The sequence below is a fragment of the Barbus barbus genome (genome assembly GCF_936440315.1).
Source record: "Barbus barbus genome assembly, chromosome: 7".
NCBI classification, from domain to species: Eukaryota; Metazoa; Chordata; class Actinopteri; order Cypriniformes; family Cyprinidae; genus Barbus; species Barbus barbus.
Window position 1 is genome coordinate 23,200,322 of NC_136735.1, and position 21,330 is coordinate 23,221,651.

The following is a 21,330-nucleotide window of genomic DNA, read 5'->3' on the forward strand; positions in this document are numbered from 1 at the left end:
GTTTTTTCTGAAAATACATAAATCTACAGTTATGATGTGATGTCTATTAAGATCATGCCAAAACATCTCAGTTGGGCTGAGGTCACAACTTTGGCCAATATAGAAGGCATATTTTCTTTTGATGAAGCCATCATGTTGTTGATTTACTCCTGTCCTGTCACACCAGCCAAATTATTTTGGGCTTCAACTGGTGGTCAAGAGGGCCTAGAGAGAGAGAGAGAGATAGATAAACTGTTTATCCCCTATTTTTATGTATTGTAAACCTTGCTCTTGCTCTTGCAGTCATATTTGCAGGACACCCACTCATAGAGCAACAGCAGCAGCAGTGAACTTTCTCTATTTATAGACTGTTAGTCTGACTGATGAACATGAAGGCTTTTAACAATACTTTGTAAGCTTATACAAGTAAACAATTCTAATCTTAGGTGTTCTGAGAACTCTTGTGTATGGTTCACATAATGCTTCTCATGAATAGCAAGCTCAAAATATGTGTTGTACAGTGAAAGAGGCTTTGCCTAACACCTTGAATCTCACCTCACTGACTGAAGCTGACTTTTAATTCCATTTAAATTTGGAGAATTCTTTAGGCTGCTTTTACATCACACACTTTTTCCACCACATACTATCAATGTTTACATAATGTACTCAATAAAGACATGAAAACACATGACTGTTTGCGTGGTTTTAAAGCAGCTTTTCTGTTGTTGTGACTTGATGATCTAATTTTATGACTAATTTCTGCAGAAACCAGGTCAACTAAAAAGTTTCACATGTTTCTTCCTCCAAGTGTATTATACAGAAATTGTGCACAGGAAGCTAGGGGGTTATTTTATATTCATTCTACAGGACAGCAGGGAGTCAAAAGATCTTTTGGATAAAGTTCAAGGCAAGTGGTTCTCAAACTATGATTTACGACATGAAAGTCATTTAAGAGAGAAATATTCCAACAATTCCAAACATGCCCTCACCTTGCACTAGTCACACAAACACACATTATTGGTTGTCTCGTGTTATTTTGTCCAGAAAAAGAATTGAAGTCATCAGAGGGTAAAAAATCATTATATTATAAAATATAATTATATTCACCCTTAAAGTTACATCTAGATGCAGATTTTAACAAAGTATCAATAATATAACCAGTCTGGGACAGTTAAGGGACTGATGGCTTAATCTATTATGTTTTATTAGTCTATTATACTTATTGTATTTTAATTCTGTATTTACTGTAATTTTGTACTTAATGTATTTTCTTTATGGTACCTCACTTTGTAATGTCTGTTGTTTAATAAATAAACCTGAATTTGAACCTGATTATAAGGTTTCGCAGTAGCATGGTTTGTCTTACAGAAAAGTTTTACAAGTTATATTAACCAAAATATGGCATTATGTTGGTCCTACTGCTTGCAAAATATTCATTTACTTAATTTTGAAAACAGAGCAAAAAAAGAAGAAAAAAAGATAGGAAAAAAGAAAAAAATCAAGGCATAGGCAGAGGAAAGACTTAATGCTATCTAGCAAGTGAGAATGAAAAAAAAAAATAGTTTGAGGCCCACAGCCTTTGCGTGCTTGGGAATGTATTTCTGCAGCCCACAAGTGCAGCTGTGCACATCACCAAATCAGGGGTGGGGTCTACTTAATGGACTCAAAAAATACAGAGGCAAAGTCGTCTGCATATAATCATGCTGTTGCACCAGTAACTTGGACAACCATCATCTTCTGCTGCTTCCTACATGACATTTCTGTGAAGTTTCTTTTATTGAATGCTAAGGAAAATTACACACAACGTTGTGGTAATGCAGCTTCATCTCTTTATTCTTTCTTTTTTAAATAAATAAATACATATAAATACAAATACACATAATGAAAATGTCTGCTTCAAAATTGGGCCAATTGCTTATTATAGTCAACTGAAAAGAGAGGACTCGTTTGTTGAATTACTGAATTATAATCAGACATTTAAATTAATTGTTGTTTTACACACTCTCTCTCTCTCTCTCTCTCTCACACACACACACACACACACACACACACACACAATTAAAGTATGATACTTACACCAGACATGGAATTGTCCGTCTATAGGAATCAGGTGGGCATGTATTGGAAACACTATCATTATTATGGTGACAGCGACGTCTGGCGTCATTTTGGGGAATTTAAAGACTCTATTTGTATTTAGTAGAAAGAAGGCTGAATATTACACACAAAACAATAACACAGCTTTGGTAGAGTGAAAGACAGAACTCAAATCAAATGATGACTAGACATCTTCCCTTTCAACGCGATATTGTATTAAACAGTATTTACTTGAAAAACAAATGTAGCCTAGAGAGAGAGAGAGAGAGAGAGAGAGAGAAAGAGAGAGAGAGAGAGAGAGAGAGAGAAAGAGGGGTGACTGATCAGATAGCAGTCTGTGTGGAAGCTTACAAAGAAAACTAGGACATTATGAGACAGTCAGGAGAATACCGTCTGTTTGATGTCCAGTCAGAGATATTATAAATAATACAAACTTAAATTACATTATGGCCTAATATTTTAAGCTATTAAGTAAGTAAATGAGCATACCGCACACTGATATTATCAGAAACGTGTTTACCAAAGAAACAAACTCGTCAAACTCCGCCTAGTTTGCTTTTGCTATGAGATTGGACAAACTGTTACTCCGGCCTGCCCCTTCATCCACCGACCACAGGTCAGGCTAAACTACGAGTCCAGCGTTACGGCGAATGCTTCTCTCATGAATATTAATTTGGTGATGCTGACGTTTCGTTGTACGTTTCCTGAAGCGTTTGACGATCACGTAGCCTAATTAATATTCATGAGCCACAAGCCTCGCTCATTCGTCTACTGCGAACGGTCCACATTCTTACTGGTCAAAGGACAAGCTACTTAATTAATATGCATGAGGCTCACGCAACGCATGTGACGAGCTATGAGCTGTCTCAAGTTGAAAACACTGTCCATGTTATTGCTCCCTCTCTGCAAACGCACTGCTAATGCACAATATATTTTTGTAGACCTTTTTGACTTGAAAAATTAAACAAGATATTTTTTGACGGTTCTTCTTATATTCCTCACTCAAGGACTGTTTACATACCAGAAATCCTACTGCTAGATTTTAAGTGACAATCGAGCCTTCAATTTAAGGTGAGGCTAAGCTCAATGCATTTACGACTAAAGTGTAAATTAAAACGGTCACATCACTTCTTCAGATCAAATACTATGGACTGTTGTTGCTTATGTAAACCACGTGATTTTGCACGTTTGCTATAGATGTGGTTACTACTTGTTTCCGTGATCTGCAGGCTTTAGGAGGACGGTAAACAAGCGTATAATGGCGACTGAGATTGAAGCATGGACCACTGGCCCTCAAAACGATGGTACGAACATTAAACCTCTGGTTGTACTAGAAATGGCTCAGTATTGCATTCAGTTTGCATTTAGCTTATTAATGCATATTGTAGTTGGTCTTTTACCATGTCGATTTTGCAGACGACAGTCATGTTTCACCATGTGCTCTGGCAGAAAGGCTTGTATATGGCATATATGCTATAAACTCTTAGAAATATAAACTGTGCATTACTGCATTAACACCAGGATTTCAATGGTTGTTACTTTGAGAGCATAAAGACAAGCTAACTTTTTAATGCAAAACTTTTTTTCGGAAGTTATTTTAATTTCTCTTTTAGAATTGTACTAATAAAGCGGCCAAACTGTTTATTTCGTATATTTTACACAAATGTATAATGTAAACTCTACATTTTAGTACCAAAAGATAGTTAAACGCAAGGAGCTATCATGAAAAATGGTAATATTTATTGCTGCCAGATTGGCTTAATAACAAACCAATATTGAATGACAAGTTGTGTCGTTAAATACATTAATTTTCTAACCTAATCTATTTATATTTGATCTTGTAAACAATAAAATCATTAAATGTCTTTGTTAAAAATTTGCTACTATATTTAACACTACGCCCCCTTGCTGAGATACCCGGATGTTTTTTTCCTTCCATGTGAGTTTGGATATAAGTGTTTTGTAGATTTCCTTGCAGAAATACATAAGTTCAGAGGTCCAGATCAGTGTTGTAGATAATGGAAAAAAGTGAAATACAGAAAATCAGAAACGCAATTTCTCGTAAGCTACGGACATGCAGATACATTACAGTACGTGAATCTTAATGCATATACATAAAAAAGAGAGAAATATAAAATAATAAAGGTATTTTAATTCAGATATGTATTTGCTTATTTAGGCTGCGCTGCACAAGGAACTCAAACAGAAATCCATGATAAAGTACTATTATTGAAAGTAGGTGTCGCAGTCTTCCTGTATGACTTGTTTATTGATCTGGTCTAGTAATTTTACAGTCATGCATTAGCATATGAATCATAATCGACCTGCGTGTTTATTTATTCTGTTTTTAATATTTGTGTAGTTATATTCAAAAGTATTATGTGTAAAATTCAGAAGCAAGTAGTTTTGGAAGTCTTACAATATTAACAACAACAAAAAACCTACAGATTTTGGTGCTTTGTCAGTTGGCCTATTTAAACTTTTGCCTTGTCACTGTTTTGTGTTTACATTCTGTTTTGTATTTAAATATACAGCACATTTACACACATGCTACAAGAGCTCATTTTAATAATGTTGTTTGCATTCAGTCCTTCGCTTTACTGGATTGGATCCAGTTTGATTAGTTTAATGAACAGCAGGTGTACGTTACAGTGCAGACACTTTTCATTGGGATTGATGTATATACACTTCCAAAAAAATGTAAATTAAGCAAATTTGTTATTTGCATACATTTGAGATTTTTGCAGCAAACAGTAAAAGTAATTTTGTCTGTTGCAATCAGATAGTAGCCACATAAATGTGAAACGATACCTCTCATAAAACATATGTGTGTATATTTGATGCATAGGGCTAGCAATATGTCATGTCACCACGTAGAGTACTGGAGGGAGGGAAAAAAAATTAGTTGTTTAACACATTTAAGACGTACTTTTCATACACATTTTTCAAATTACATTTGGCTAGGTTTTAATTTAGCATGTAACAAACAAATGAGATATTATTTACCCCATACTTATAATAACTGCCTATTTGTGGATCCCTGTTTTTTTATGTAGTCATAGTGCATAATATGTAATGCACAGACTTGCAAGACACATTTGCACTACAGACTGTATGTGTTGTTGTAAGGTGGGTCTAGTGTACACCCCCAGAAGATGTCAGAGGTGAATATGCCATAGTTGACAAAAACAGATAAGACTTTTATCACATTATTGACAGTTAAACCACTGGTTAAACACACCCACCACACCTCCTGTTTTCCCACTTACTTAGTACTCAAAACAAAAAGAAACCAACATAGGGTTGTTATTGAGACACACCTTTTTTATGTAGTACAGAGCTCCAGAAGTATGATCAATATCTAAAAACGTGGATATTTCTGCAACATTTCTGCTTTGGCCCTGCTGTGTGCATGTTGTGGCACTTATGCAGATTTAAACACCGTAGTAACTGCAGTGTGGTTTCTCGTGTGACTGTAGCTAGTATTTAGGACAAGAGTATTTATTACCATGTAGTCCACTCCTACTCCTACTTTCTCCTGTGAACGTGTCACCCCTCCACCCCACCCAAGCAAACTGTACACTGCTATATGTAGTAAGGCTTGGCAAGAGCCCCAACAAGGCACTGAAATAAGCAACGTCAGCTTTTCTGCCTTCTGTGCTGCTGCCTGTACTTATCCTTCTGTAATCTAGTGAAAGCAGAGATACACCCTAACGTCGTTAAAAACCTGCATGCATTGTCGTTTTTGGGTCTGTCCCTTTGAAACTGAGTAGAGTGTGATTTAATAAACATATTGTGGGATGAACCTCAGATTATATGAGACCCTGGACCACACAACCAGTCATAAGGGAATTCAAAATTGAGATTTCTACTTCATCTGAAAGCTGAATAAATAATCTTTCCATTGATGTATGGTTTGTTATGATAGGACAATTTTTGGCCCAGATGCAACTATTTGAAAATCTGAAATCTGAGGGTGCAAAAAAAGCAAAATATTGAGAAAATTGCCTTTAAAGTTGTCCAAATGAAGTTCTTAGCAATGCATATTACTAATCAAAAATTAAGTTTTGATATATTTACAATTGGAAATTTGCAAAATATATTCATGGAACATGATCTTTACTTAATGTCCTAATGATTATTGGCATAAAAGAAAAATCAATCATTTTGACCCATACAGTGTATTTTTGGCTATTGCTACAAATATTCCCCAGCAATTTAAGACTGGTTTTGTGGTCCAGGGTCACATTTATCTAAATAGTTGTCTGTTTGTTCTGTCTGGTACAGGTGTGTTCTCACTTGAGCAAGGGCAGGGTGAGGAGGATGGCAGTGAAGATCTGAATGAGTTGGAGGTGAATGGGAACTGGACCCCTCAGGAGAAGGCCCTGCATGAGGCCAGACTGAAAGCTAAGGCTAAGCGGCGCCTGCGCAAGTCATCATCCCGAGATTCCAACCGGGAATCATTCTCTGATTCAGTTTCAGGAGAGCTTTCTACCGATCCACACAGCCCCAAGGGCAAAAACGCTGTAAATGACAGAAAGTCACGGGCTGGAAAAGGTCGGGGACTGCCCAAAAAAGGTGAGATTTGTGAAATATGAATTATTTTTCAAGTGCCCAATTTTAATAGTAACTCGAGTTATTTGTGTGATATGAATCTTAAAACTACGGTATTTATTATCAAGATGTAGTTATTTTAGCTGCAAATTAATTCCAAAAATGTTTTTTTCTTCTGTTTTAATTTTTTTTTAGTTTGATTTACCAATGAAAGTTACCTTTTCTAATTTGATTGTATTTTATATTTTAATTGATGCAAATCAAAAAATAAGATAACTGATATACCAGGCACCACTCATATTGTGGTGTCTATTGGATACATTTTTATTTTTCAAGGTCTCTACTTTTTGCACTTGTTTTTCCTCTTGTGATTTACACTGATTGCTCTTATGATTAGGTGGAGCGGGTGGTAAAGGTGTGTGGGGAGCAGCGGGTATGGTATATGAGGTGGAGGAACCTGATGCTAAAGACCCCAACTATGATGAATCTTCACAAGTAAGTGTATACCTACATATCAGTCTTACAGATTACATGAAGAATACTAGTACACCTCACTTGGTAGATATAGGGTGTATGGGTTACAAATGAAAAGTGTCACAATATTTGCATTAGTTCTCTGATTTCTCTGGACATCACATCATGCATTGTTTAAATCAACAATGCCAGTTAACACATTTAGAACTGGGGGTCATAGTTCAGTGGGATAGTTCATCTAAAAATGAAAGTTGTCAAAATTTACTCACCCTCATGTCATTCTTCATGAATTTCAAGCCTGATTCAGACTCTTGAGAATGTTTATAAATGAGAGGATTGTAACATTGCACATCTTTTTTATGCTCAAACAGCAACATTACACAATAAGTGAGAAAGCACAATAAGACCCCTTTAAGTGAGATGCGAGTCCGAAGGGAGTGAACATGCAAGAACTTTGACTAAAATGCAGTAAAAATGATTTGAGGCACCAGTGTTTTTAGAGAGTTTAATTAGTCTCAGGTGTGGTTAGTGCAACTGTCATGATTATGGTGTAAGATAAAATACACCTATAATATAAATTACGTATAAAAAAAAAAAAACATTGCAACAGACATTATCACCCAGTTTAGCACTTTTAAACATGACAATTTGTTCATTAATAGAAAATAAATAAATAATATACCATATATATATATATATATATTCTGTGTGTGTGTATATGGATATAGATATAGATTAATGCACGTGGATGTGTATAGGTCCCAAATCAAATATAGTGACATGTCAGTAACATTAAACATCACTGATTCTTGCATCATGACATTGTGACACAACCACTATTGAAGTGTGATGTTTGGAATGACACGAGGGTAAGTAAATAAGGTAGAGTGAATTATTCCTTTAAGAGTTGTCCATTAGAAAACCTATTGGCCTTTTTGAAATAATCAGCATTTCTTCTCTTCAGCTGAGTGGGATGTGAGCTAAAAGTAGTTTTGGCAAGTTTGCTGAAATTCATGCTGTTTGAATATTGCAGTGATGTTAATCGGTGCACAAATTAAAAAGCAAATGCCTTTAGCATCGTCTTGTTTCCTTGAATGCTCTGTGAGGCCAGGTGCATGATGAAATCAATGTGTTCTTTTTATTGTTTAGTATATACTTGTTTTTTCCTCATTTTTCCTTATGTACAGTAAAGGTGTTTTTTCTAGTGTGAGACTCTTATTTGTATATCAGGGAGACACGGTATATGCCACAGTAGTACCAGAGCTGGACGAGAGAGAACTCGAGAAGACCATCAACCCCATTGTGCTGGAATACTTTGAGCATGGAGACACCAAAGAGGTTGAGGTGAGCTGTAGCTTATCACAAAGTCAGATGCCAAATAACAGAACCTTTGTTTTAATGTATGTAATGGAGGAGAAAATGTTGGATACAATGTGTGCTAAACATTCCATACCTAATAATTGTGTACTGTTGGCGTATTGGTTCTCAACCAGAAAGCTGGAGCCTACAAGGGGGCATTAAAATAAGCTTAAACAAGTGATTTTTAAATCAAGTCAAGTCACGTCACCTTTATTTATACAGCGCTTTTAACAATACAGATTGTGTCAAAGCACTTAACAGTATCAAACTGGAGGATAGCGTGTCAGTAATGTATAATAATATTAAACGCTCAATTTTCAGTTAAAGGCATTTCATTATTGAATTCAGTGATGTCATTGTCTAGCTCAGTTTAGTTTAAATAGTATCTGTGAAATCAAATTGACGATAATCTCTAGAAATCAAGTGTCCCCAACTGAGCAAGCCAGAGGCGACAGTGGCAAGGTACCAAAACTCCCTCTGTAACAGAATGGAGAAAAAAACCTTGGGAGAAACCAGGCTCAGTTAATTCCCATTTTTAATTCACCCAGTCTATTTTCTTCTTCTTTGAAGATCCAGGGTTCATACTATCTTGGACAACTAAGATATACGAGGAAGCCTAATTTAAGGTGTGATTTCTAGAGAGGTAAAAGTCATGTAAACTAATAAAATCTTTTAAAAGAGGTTGTGAACCACTATATTACTGCACTCTTACCTCACAATTGGTGTTCTATACAGTGTTTTAAATAATTATCAGAATGGAAGCATTGAATTCACATCCCAGCTACAGTTTTCCACCGTTTTCTATTGTTTATGGGAACTATTGATCTAAATGTATCTCCATTTTCTCCTTTGTCTGGTAGATGCTGCTCAAAGAGCTGAACTTGGGCCATCACAAATATGAGTTCTCCTCTCTGGCAGTGTCTCTTTCTCTGGAAGGCAAGGCCAGCCACAGGGAGCTCACATCACGTCTCCTCTCCGACTTGTCTGGAAAAGTGCTCTTTGAGAAGGACATGTCACGTGCATTTGACAAAATGCTTAAAGAGCTACCAGACCTCATCCTGGATACCCCAGAGGCCCCACAGGTAAGGCTGAAATGTCATATTATAAATACTCAATTATACTGTAATATCCACAACATAAGAAATTCAAAGAAAAAGGACAGCACGTAATTAAAGGAACAGTACACCCAAGAGTGAATATTCTGTTTATTCACCCTCATGTTATTCCAAATATGCATGATGAGGAACACAATAGACCACAAAAAGGGTTTTTAAAAAGATTAGCCTAGCCTCTCTTTTAAATTGAATGAAAGCGTATATATTATATTTGAATGTCAAATACATTCCCTGTATTGCCTGATTCCTTTCCTCAGATGCTTGGTCAATTTATTGCACGAGCCATTGCTGACCACGCTTTACCCATGAGTTTCCTTGACTGTTACAAAGGCAAAGTAGATTGTGACCATGCCAGGTGAGCTTGATGTTACTTTGACAGTCTTATATTGGCTTATTTGCTTGGATATTCACCAACATTCTTGTGTCCAGATTCTGAATTAGAATTACGAGCTTCCTCCAGGTCAGTTTGAAGACTGAATTTTTTTTTAGCTTGAGAGAGTCACAATGAGAGTTGCATTCTGGGTCAGAGTGGTGGGAATTTACCAGCTGCCACCAGCCAGTTGCCAATGCAGTGTTTGGCCTTATCTGTCAGTAACTATAGTGAACTGTGTCTGATTGGTCATTGCTTTTGCTTTGTTGCAATGATGTATGTTTTAGAATTAGCTATTTGTGTTTCGTGGAAGTAGCACTGATGGAAAAAAAAACTAGCAATGCTTTTTCAATAAATAAATAAAGATGGTATGAAAATTTAGGTGGAATGAGAATAATGATTACCATTCACTCTAGCAGGTTTTATCGCATTATTTTCACGTTCAAAATAAAATCATAAAGTCCAAAAAAAATTCTAAAGGAAGTGAGGGTAATTTACCACCCTACATGACATGGGTTCTAGATTGAATATGTAGTTCCTTTTGTCTGACATGTGAAGTCAGACAATATGAACTGCACATTTTTTTTTCCTGCATTCTATGCTTCTGACTTGCTGCCTTACCCTTCATGCTATTCCCCTGTTCATTTCTTCATGCCCTCATGACTATTAGAGCTGCACTGGACAGAGCATTAGTTCTCCTCTCCATGAAAAGGGAAATCATGCGGCTTGATAATGTGTGGGGAGTTGGTGGCGGCCAGAGGCCTGTCAAACATCTCATCAAAGAGGTGAGGTATCCCCGTATTATTACTTATGTACGAAAATCATTTGTATTTTTTTTATTGAGTTTTCAGGTTTAATCATTAATTTTAATGGCTATTGACTGCTTGTTAATACTGTAAAATGCTTGGTAAAGGGATAGCTTACCCAAAAATGAAAATTTGGTCAATAATTACTCACCCTCATGTCGTTCCAAACCCGTAAGATATCCGTTCATCTTCCGAACACAAATTAAGATATTTTTGATTAATTCCAAGAGCTCTCTGACCCTGCTATAGACAGCAAGCATACTATCATGGTCAAGGTCCAGAAACGTAAAATTAGAGTTGAACCTAATTCTCACTTAAAGAATGACAATGGATTATTTTAATCATGTCCTTGCTACGTTTCTGGACCTTGACCGTGGTAGTATGCTTGCTGTCTATGGGAGGGTCAGAGATCTCTCGGAATTCATCAAAAATATCTTAATTTGTGTTCCGAAGATGAACAAAGTTCTTCTGGGTTTGTATTTGGAACAACGTGATGGTGAGTAATTAATGACAGAATTTTCATTTTTGGGTGAATTATCCCTTTAAATATTCCAAATTATTATATTATATTATATTTTGATATAAAATTATGACACTCGAATGTTTCATTCTATATGCTGATAAATCAAATTAATTAAAAGGTAATACTAATGTGTTAAAACAACTCTATCCATGTCTAAAAATATCTATTTTACATGTTGTTGAATTGTCATTGAATAAAATATAGAATCCCACCAGTCAGTGAAGAAAATTAAGTTGTCTTTTTTTTTTTTTCAACATTTTCATGCAACGGTGTTATTCATTCATTCACTTGTTTCTCAAAGTATAAACTCTCATAGAGTCAGTCATAACTGACTTTCATAACCTAACCTAAGATATCATTATTCTCATTTCCTTTGGTTATAATGTAAAGATTGTGATAAATAATAGTTCAGAGAGGTCTTATTTCCCAATATATATATATATACAGCCTCTATATTTTGTAGTGTTTTGTACAAGACTTGCTGCCAAAAATTGGGTTGCAACAATAGTAACCCATTTTCGCATTTCTGATTCTGCATCTTTTTTGCTGTCCATATATTATGTTCCTGTTTGTTTTACAGATGAACCTATTGCTAAAGGAGTACCTGGTGTCAGGTGAGCTCTCTGAGGCTGAGCACTGTCTGCGAGATCTAGAAGTTCCACATTTTCATCACGAACTGGTCTATGAGGTATGAAGTGTGAATAACATGTAGTTATGTCCCATCTAAAGATTATAGCTTTCTATAGATTGAAATCATAATGGTGTTCCCTAGTGACCCATCATCTGAAAAAGCACTGCTGTAATCTTTTTCCAGTACATTTGTGCCATGTAAGTGCCCCTAAAAAGGGGTATTTAAAGGGGTCATATGATGATTCTAAATGCTAAATGCAATTTCCACATACTGTACATTACTTCTGTTCTCGTTTGGCTCTCAACGAAGGCGGTCGCATTTTTCTCTCCGTCTCCTCCCCTAACCTTCCCTTCCCTGCTTTGCTCTCTCGTCTCGTCTATTGTCTAATACTTGAGAGACTCTCTCTGCACTGCTCTCCAAACTGAAAAATCATGGATTTGATCAACTGGTCTCTCAACGCAATTGACACCATCTTCTCGACGAGAAGTTTAGGTTCGGGGGAACCTGATTGCCCCGGCGGGACATTCGCAGCTGGATACATGATGGACGCAGGGGAAAGGTGGCGGGTCGTGTGTCTGGCGGCTCTTTCCGTGGAGGACATTGAAGATATCTACCTATTCGGAACCATGATAACAGGTCTTCTGCTGATTGGATTAGGCTTTGCCCTGGGTTATCGAAAAATTCAGGAAACGGGTACAGCTGTCAAAAGCCTCACAAAGCTGCCCGTCATGATTGAAGCAGTGGGCAGAGTGGTCAGCACTGAGACTGAGACTATTAACCGCAATATGGATACCATCACGGATAAGCTCACGGATTTGAAAATAAAAATTGATGGATTTGGAGACCAGAATGGACAAAGAGAGTTGCCGTGAAAATTGGAATACGGCTACTCGCCCCAAGACCAAACAATATTATCTTCTTTCGACTCTCTCACACCAGCACTGCCTCGGCCAAGGTCGCTGTTGGAAAAACAGTCCCGGGAAGAGCACTGCAGTGAGACGCTCTTGCATTCCTCCCCCCTTCCACAGACACCTGCGGATTGTTGACTCTGTCTGGGTCCTGATCAAGGCTGTCTCCATAGCAACGTGCTGTGTCGCTAACACATTCTGCGGACTGAGACAACTTGATTTGAATGCCAGCGTGGCGGCTCTCCAGGCCTACAAATACATACATATACGCACATATACAGATATGCATTCACCTCCCCACCCCCGATCCCTCGCCTTCGCCGCTTAGTACTGCCAGCCTGACAAGCGGGTCCGACCGACACCGAGAATGGCTGCAGGACCGGATGGCTGCTTGCCGGAACTGTATTACCTCCCCTGTTGCAGTCGTGTGGCTATGTTGTTGATTGACTATGTGCTTTTTGTTGCTGGGGTGTTTTTCCTGTTCTCACACTGTACTCCCAAAGGAGCATAGTCTGTGAATTATTTTTTTCCCCCCTTTCCTCATGTCATGCTGTATCTCTTCCTCACTCTAAAACAAATTCCTCGTATGTGTAAACATACTTGGCGAATAAATCTGATTCTGATTATTGTTGCTCCTCTCTGCCCTACCTTTCTGAAACACGCTGATTTATACAAAGCTCATCGTTCTGAAAAACTCGGTGTGCTCTGATTGGCCAGTGTGTATCCAGTGTGTTGTGATTGGCCGAATACCTCAGGTGTGTGACGAAATGTTACGCCCATTACCATATTTGGAAACACACAGCATCTCCACGACATGGCGGCGGCAACAATACTACAGCGAGAATAGAAGTTACGCCTTCTTTCTTTAAGTAAACATTTGGGTGGTGTTATGCAAATCTTCCTACACAGTGACGTAGACATGTGGGGGTGTGTTTAAATCAGGTGTTTTAGGAAGGTGTGGACGAGTCTTAACTTTATAAAGAATATCTCGTTGGGTTTGAGACTTTAGTCTTTGCAACTTTACAGATCTTATATATGTATAAACATCTTGTAACATCCCAAAGACAAAGGAAAACTTGTCTTTATGACCCATTTAAATAATATTAAATAGTTGATTTCATAACAAAACTAAATTCTAAAAATTTACATTTTATAAAGAATTTAAATAGAATAATGGTTTTTAAAGAGAGAGATTTTGCTGTTTCTTCTATAAAATTCTTTTACCATCCAGTCTCCTGACTGGAAATGAAAATATCAGTATCACGATCATTACATCTTGGTTTTGTGCATTACAACAACTGATGCAGTAATATGCACTTATCCTCACCACAATAATAGGTCTCATGTTTAGCCAGCACATTTTCAACATATTCTTTGATGATAAGGTTGCACATTATCTGTCTTTTCCTTATTTCCTCTTCCTATCCTTTTCCTAGTTTCTCTCATCTGTTTCTGTTTCTGGTTGATGTAGGCTGTGGTTATGGTACTGGAGTCTACAGGTGACACAGCCTTACAGATGATGGTCAATCTTCTCAAGGCATTCTGGCAAACCGGCTTAATAACTCTGGACCAAATGAACAGGGTTTGTACTAACTTGAGAATTTTTATTTTTTTGTAATGAACCATAGTGAATCAAAAGTTGCGACATAACGGAAGTAGAAGGCAGATCTTTTTTTCAGCATTGTGAAGTACATCGGAGTAAAAGCATATAATCAAAAAAGAAAAAACTAGGGCAGGGACTTAATTGGTTGTTGATTGGATGGAGGCAGATGGATGAATGCAATTTCAAAGTCTATTATAAGAAAGCAGAAGGGCTTAAGATGTTAAGATTCTTTAAGATATTAAGATTCTGCATACAGTGCCCTCCAAAAGTATTGGAACAATAAAGTCAAAATTGCTCTGTTGGCTGTGGAGTCGAGACATTTGCAAATATGATTAAAAGATGAATATGAGACAAAACTACAGAATGTCACGTTTTATTATTGGGTGATTCAACACATAAATGTTTTACCAGCTAAGAAGTTCAGCACTTTTAGGGTTTCATCCCTCTATCTGATGTGAGCATAAGTATTGGAACAGTTGCCTCACAGGTCTTTCTAAGTGATCAGCTGTGTCCTGTTGCATTAATTATTTAGATATTAAATGCAGGGAATGTGTCGTATCAGTTATATCCATTACTTCTGTATTCTGAATCTTGCATTCGATGATGACGCACACAAACCAGGATGAAGACGAGGGAGCTGACTTTGAGAGAAAAGCAAGCAATTTGAATGTTAAAAGAAAAGAGGAAGTCAATTAGAGCTATAGCAAAAACAAAGGGCATGGAGAAATCAAGGGTTTGGAAACCACCAGCGACACCAGCAACCAACAACTACCTGATCGGCTGAGAAAACAACAGTAGTTGATGACAGAACAGCATAAAAGCTGTGAAAATGAACCTTAAAAAACGTGTTTGTAAAATCACCAACAACTTCCAGAAAGCCGGGGTGATGCTCTGACAATCTACTGTCCTCAGGAAAGTTTGACACAGAATTACAGATGCTACACAGCAAGATGCAAACCTCTGACCAGCACCAAAAATAGAAAGGCAAGATTAGAGTTTGCAAAAAAACACAAAGGTGAGCCAGAAGAGTTTTGGAGCTGTGTTTATGGACCGATGAGACAAAGATGAACCTTTATCTAAGTGATGGGAAAGCAAAAATGTGGAGAAAAAAAGGGAACTGCAATGATCCCAAGCATACAGCCTCATCTGTAAAGCATGGCGGAGGTGGTGTCATGGCATGGGCATGCATGGCTGCCTCTGGAACAGGCCCTCTCAAATTTACTGATGACTTAATGTATGATGACAGTAGCAGAATAAATTTGGAAGGGTACAAAACCATCTTGCCTACCAATATTCAAGAAAATACCACCAGATTCATTGGGAAGTGCTTCATATTGCATCAGGACAATGACCAAAAACACCCTGCCAGTTCAGTCAAGGAATTTATAAGGGCAAAGAAATGGAAAGTCTTTGATTGCCCAAGTCAATCTCCAGATTTAAATCCGATTGAACATGAATTTCACCAGCTGAAGAGCAGAGTAAAGGCAGAAACTCCCCAAAACAAGCAACAATTGGAATTGGCTGCATTAAAGGCTGGGAAAAGCATTTCAAAGGATGAGACCAAGAATCTGGTGATGTCTATCACGTGTCTATCAGATGTCTATCAGACAGACTCACTGGTGTGATTGTGCGCAAGGGATCTGCAACTAAATAATAGCTTTTAATCTTTTATATCTGCCTTATGTTCAACTGTCCCAATACTTATGCTCACATCAATGAGCACTCTAAAAGTGCTGTTCTTTTTATTTGGTAAAACATGTATGTGTTGAAATGGCTAATAATAAAATGTGACATTCTGTAGTTTTCTCATATTCATCTTTTAATCATATTTTCAAATGTCTTGACTCCACAGCCAACAGAGCAATTTTGTCTTCACTGTTCCAATACTTATGGAGGGGACTGTAAGTCATCATAGAAAAGTCTTTCATTGCACCAGATTGAGATTAAGATACATAAATTACAAACTACAAGTTCAGAACATTTAAAACACGCATGGATGAGTTGTTTTACGTTTAGAGTGAATTTCCGTTAAATAATTTGTTTTAATTATTAACTGACAGTTCTGTAGTGTTAGTGTAATGGGGGTTAAACACAAAAGGAGATAGTGGATGGATATTACCCTCTTACCTACTACCTTTTCTAGTCAACACCAGATGAAGGTAGTTTTTCCAGTCATCATCAGATTTGCATCTGTTAGTCTTTGAACCATGCTTGTATTCAAAACAGTTTACTTGTAACATCAGCAGAAGGTTCTCACAGGGTTTCCGCGGAGTCATAAAAAGTCATAAAACGTCTTAAATTTAATAATAAGAATTTTAGGCCATAAAAAGTCATAAAAACGTCCGGATTTTCCATATAAGGTCATAAATTACATTTAGCCACGTCTTAAATTGATATGCTTGTTCAGTTAATTGGTTCTACCATCGCATATCCCCCCTGAAAATGCGCAGGCGGCGGCATTCATTCGTTTCGCCTGTTGTAGTTCTGTCTGAGCGTTCCAGAACTACAAGGTCCATGTGGCAGTGCAGCAAACAGACTTGTCATAAGGACTTTCACAGAAACCCGTGCGAACTCCCAACTGCCAATGTTCTAATGTAGCCTAGGCCTACAGTCTATGTTCGCACAGTGTTGCCAACTTAGCGACTTTGTTGCTAGATTTAGCGACTTTTCCAGACCCCCCTAGCGACTTTTCCAAAAAAGCGACTAGCGACAAATCTAGCGACTTCTTTGACAAACCTTAGCGAATCTATGTGATTGCTGGTACTGCCGCAACGGCCCGAGGTCAGCGCGCACGCACGTCTTTCTCTGTATCTGCTCTGTTCAGTGAGCGGCTGAGAGGAGCAGCGCGTTCAGTTCAAATATATATTATGTTGCTTCTCTAATTTTACATGCAAATATAGCCGAAATCACAGCACAGGAATTGTCTTGTGTGTATTATTTGATTTCATCAGACAACGGCTCAATTATAAATTAGGATTTTTGTGCAGACTAACTTCTTGGAAGGGAGAGCTGGTTATGTATTCTTAAAGGGCTGCGTTTCAGTCACTATTTCATATTTATCCCGTTGACTGAAAACATAAACAGTAAAATATATAAAGGAAAACAGTTGTATTGAGAATTTGGCTGCATTAAAATACAGTATGAGCACAGAGAGACAAACAAATGTAAAAGGCAATATGACGCGATGGCGTCATGAATATGCTAATTAGCGCAAGACGTCATCTGGCGACATTTAGCGACTTTTCAAACTGGCTTTAGCTACTTTCCATCAAAAGAAGTTGGCAACACTGGCTTGAAACCATAAAATAATTGTTACTTTACAATGTTACAATTTACAATTGTTAAGTGAGTTATTATTGTCTGAAGTTATTTTTCGTAATTCGTGTAGGTCATAAATTTAAATCATAATGGTCATAAAAAGTTCTTAAAAAGTCTTAAATTTGACTGACTAAACTCTGCAGAAACCTGTTCTCAGTTACAATTGTTTATTGACATACAACTTGACTTGGTAATTGAAAAGTTGCAGGATCGAACCCTGCAGAGGACAATCTAAAAGCCAAGGAACATAAGGGCAACCCTGTAGTGAGGAAGTATTATTCATTCATTCATTCATTCATTCATTCAATACTTTTATTGGTCTGATTTTAAAGCTATCTGCTCATAACTACGGCTTTCAAATCAGTAATTGAATTCCACATAATTCAATGCATAATTTGACCGGATTAAATATGGAATTTCTTTAACATGGTTGGCAACGTTTTTCGTACAGCGATGTGTGATGGGTTTGCATGTTTTACACAGGGCTTCCAGCGTGTATATGATGAGCTGCCAGAGATCAATCTGGATGCGCCTCTTGCACACTCCATTATGGAAACCTTTGTGGATCTTTGTTACCAGGAGTCAGTGATCACTAAGCAGCTAAGAGACTCCTGTCCAACCAGGTCAGAGACTTGCGTCTTCCCTGTTAACCGATGTTCCGTCATACGTAAAGACTAGAGAATATAAATTTTAAATTGTTACCATCTGCTGCATTATGGTAGTTCTGTTCCTGAAAACACTAGCGTTATAACAGATGTGTTCTTGTGGCCAATAGGGGACGTAAGCGCTTCGTAAGTGAGGGCGACGGAGGGATCGTGAAAAGCTAGAGGCTTTGGCTCCGGCAGGCCCTGATGATGAGCAGGCTGGATCTCCTGCACTTCCCTTGGAATCTGTCCTCACTGTCTTCATTGCTCATCCTCTGAATACACAGAAATATTCAGCCTCAGAAACGATATCATCTTGTAGAAGAGTGACAACTGAGAAATGCTGTTCTCTCCTCTATTACAGGCTTTGTTTCCTTTTGTTTGTGAATTAATGTGCGATTGAATGCAGTGTAACTGCTGCAGCGAAAGAAAGAAGTGGGGAAATCAGCAGCTTCAGATGGCCATGAAATACAGTTTGGGTTGAGGGATTAATGTGGCTTTTGTTTCATCTTAAATTGTTTTTTTGTTGTTGACAAGTGTTCACTTGCTAGTGTTCACAGTGGTCTCTCAATGTTTTGCTTTTCTTTGCAATGTAATGCATAAAATATGGAGCACAGAAATTAATGTATTAAATAAATTGTGCTACTCAAATGAAGTGTTTAATCAAACCAAAAAAACAATATTTTATGAAGCGATTGGGGTCACTTCTATTGGTTTTCATTTTATTGCATGCTTATCTTCAAATTTGTCTTATTACTGGGTCAAGAAACTTTACCCACGTTTACAGATTCACAAGGTTCTGGGAGAGTGCTTGGTTAATTACATAGTCTCTTTTTCGGTTATTCGTGATTTATACCAATTCATGATGAAACAATTCTAATGAGTTTGTGGCTAGTTTTGACATCAAGAAGGACCTTTGTATGTTTTAGCTGCCAAAGAATGGAGAGAGCATCATCACCTCACAATCAGGCTGATGCCTGTGAGACTACAGTCTCCCATTTTCATAGCAGCTTAAAGTTTTGTATCCTCTCTGTTTGAAGGTAATGTTCAGAAGAGTCATTTTAATTTTCAGTTCTTTTGTTTTATTTGGACAAGGAAAACTGGTTAAATTGTGTCAGTGCAGAGTTAACAATTATAAAAATAAAAACAAAAGTGTATAATTTTTGAAGTGGTAAACTTTGCAGCAAATCAATCAGCACTTGTCATTTCAATTATATGATGGGACGAAATTACAAAATTTAAACAAGTACTTTTGTACATGCGATCAGTCTTTGTATCTGTTTGTTGATGGGACACTTTTTCAAAGCAAATACATTATTTTTGTCAACCATCATTTCCAGAGTTCCAGCATTAAATACATTTTGACACTAATTTCAATAAAAATTCATGATGCTCATATTCATGTTTCTTTGTGTGAGTTTAATATATTTCTTTGTGTGGAAATTAATATATAATATAGTAATTCTTGAAAGCCAGTTTTTATGAAGAGACATGCCATGGACGTGCAGTGCTTACCAGAGGTGAGGGGGCACAGTGACCTAGGTTGCCAGGATACCAAACCCCTGTACCCAAAACAACAAACTGCAACATTTGAGACAATGTGGAAAGCAGCCTGATTCTTTTTAGGAGAGATTTTTCTCATATTTTCTTGTCTTTATCTGCATTTATCTTGTAGATGTCCTGGGAACTAAGGTTCACTTAAAGTTGGAATTAAACGTCCTTTCGAACTAGTATACAGAAGTATATCACAAAGAATTGCTTATTACATTATTACCTTCAAATTGGCTGTAATTAAGCCTCTCATTAAAAAACCACAACTTGACCCCAAAGATCTAGTTAATTACAGACCGATCTCAAATCTCCCTTTTCTGTCAAAGATACTAGAAAAGGTAGTATCCGCACAATTATATTCCTTTTTAGAGAAAAATGGTATCTGTTAGGAATTCCAGTCAGGATTTAGACCGCATAGTACTGAGACTGCTCTCATTAGAGTTACAAATGACCTGCTTCTATCATCTGATCGTGGTTGTATCTCTTTATTAGTTCTACTGGATCTTAGCGCTGCGTTCGACACTATCGACCACAACATTCTTTTAAATAGACTAGAACACTTTGTTGGCATTAGTGGAAGTGCCTTAGCATGGTTCAAATCGTACTTATCTGACCGCCATCAATTCGTAGCAGTGAATGAAGAGGTATCATATCGATCACAAGTGCAGTATAGAGTACCTCAAGGCTCAGTACTAGGGCCGTTACTTTTCACGCTTTACATGTTACCCTTGGGAGATATTATCAGGAGACTTGGTGTTAGCTTTCACTGTTATGCTGATGATACTCAGCTCTATATTTCTTCGCGGCCCAGTGAAACACACCAAATTGAGAAACTAACGGAATGCATTATCATTATAAAAAACTGGATGATGAGTAACTTCTTACTGCTAAATTCTGAAAAACCAGAGGTGTTAATTCTCGGGAAAAAAAACGTAATAAACTAGAACACTATCTAACACTTGACGGCTGCTCTGTCATTTCTTCTTCATCAGTTAAGTCAAGTCACCTTTATTTATATAGTGCTTTTAACAATACAGATTGTGTTAAAGCACTTAATATCAAATTGGAGGATAGAGTGTCAGTAATGTATAATAATAAGATTAAACACTCAATTTTCCGTCCTGGAGGCTGGAGTAGGGCCAGGATAGGACAGGGAAGCCTCCAGGGCGGATCTGAAGACTCGGGAGACCATGGCGGATCTGGAGACTCGGGAGGCCATGGTGGATCTGGAGCCTTGGGAGGCCATGGCGGATCAGGAGACACGGGAGGCCATGGCGGATCAGGAGACACGGGAGGCCATGGCGGATCAGGAGACACGGGAGGCCATGGCGGATCAGGAGATTCGGGAGGCCATGGCGGATCTGGGTCCTCGGACGGCCATGGCGGATCTGGGTCCTC

General features: G+C 37.6%; 1 protein-coding gene across 2 annotated transcripts; it reads left to right on the forward strand.

Annotated features, from left to right (window-relative positions):
- The first annotated feature begins 2,916 nt into the window (after window positions 1–2,916).
- Window positions 2,917–19,778, forward strand: LOC306873065 (programmed cell death protein 4-like). 2 transcript variants are annotated; one of them, XM_079422074.1, is made up of 12 exons: window positions 2,917–3,147; window positions 3,306–3,380; window positions 6,364–6,654; window positions 7,028–7,125; window positions 8,335–8,448; window positions 9,324–9,545; window positions 9,836–9,933; window positions 10,619–10,733; window positions 11,858–11,965; window positions 14,288–14,398; window positions 18,221–18,360; window positions 18,513–19,778. In XM_079422074.1, exons 2-12 carry the CDS (start codon window positions 3,335–3,337, stop codon window positions 18,562–18,564), a joined length of 1,395 nt encoding a protein of 464 aa, XP_079278200.1. In that variant the 5' UTR covers window positions 2,917–3,147; window positions 3,306–3,334; the 3' UTR covers window positions 18,565–19,778. The 2 variants fall into 2 exon arrangements, with proteins under 2 accessions (XP_079278200.1, XP_079278201.1); XM_079422075.1 differs by having other exon boundaries at window positions 2,928–3,147; window positions 3,274–3,380.
- Window positions 19,779–21,330: the final 1,552 nt, after the last annotated feature.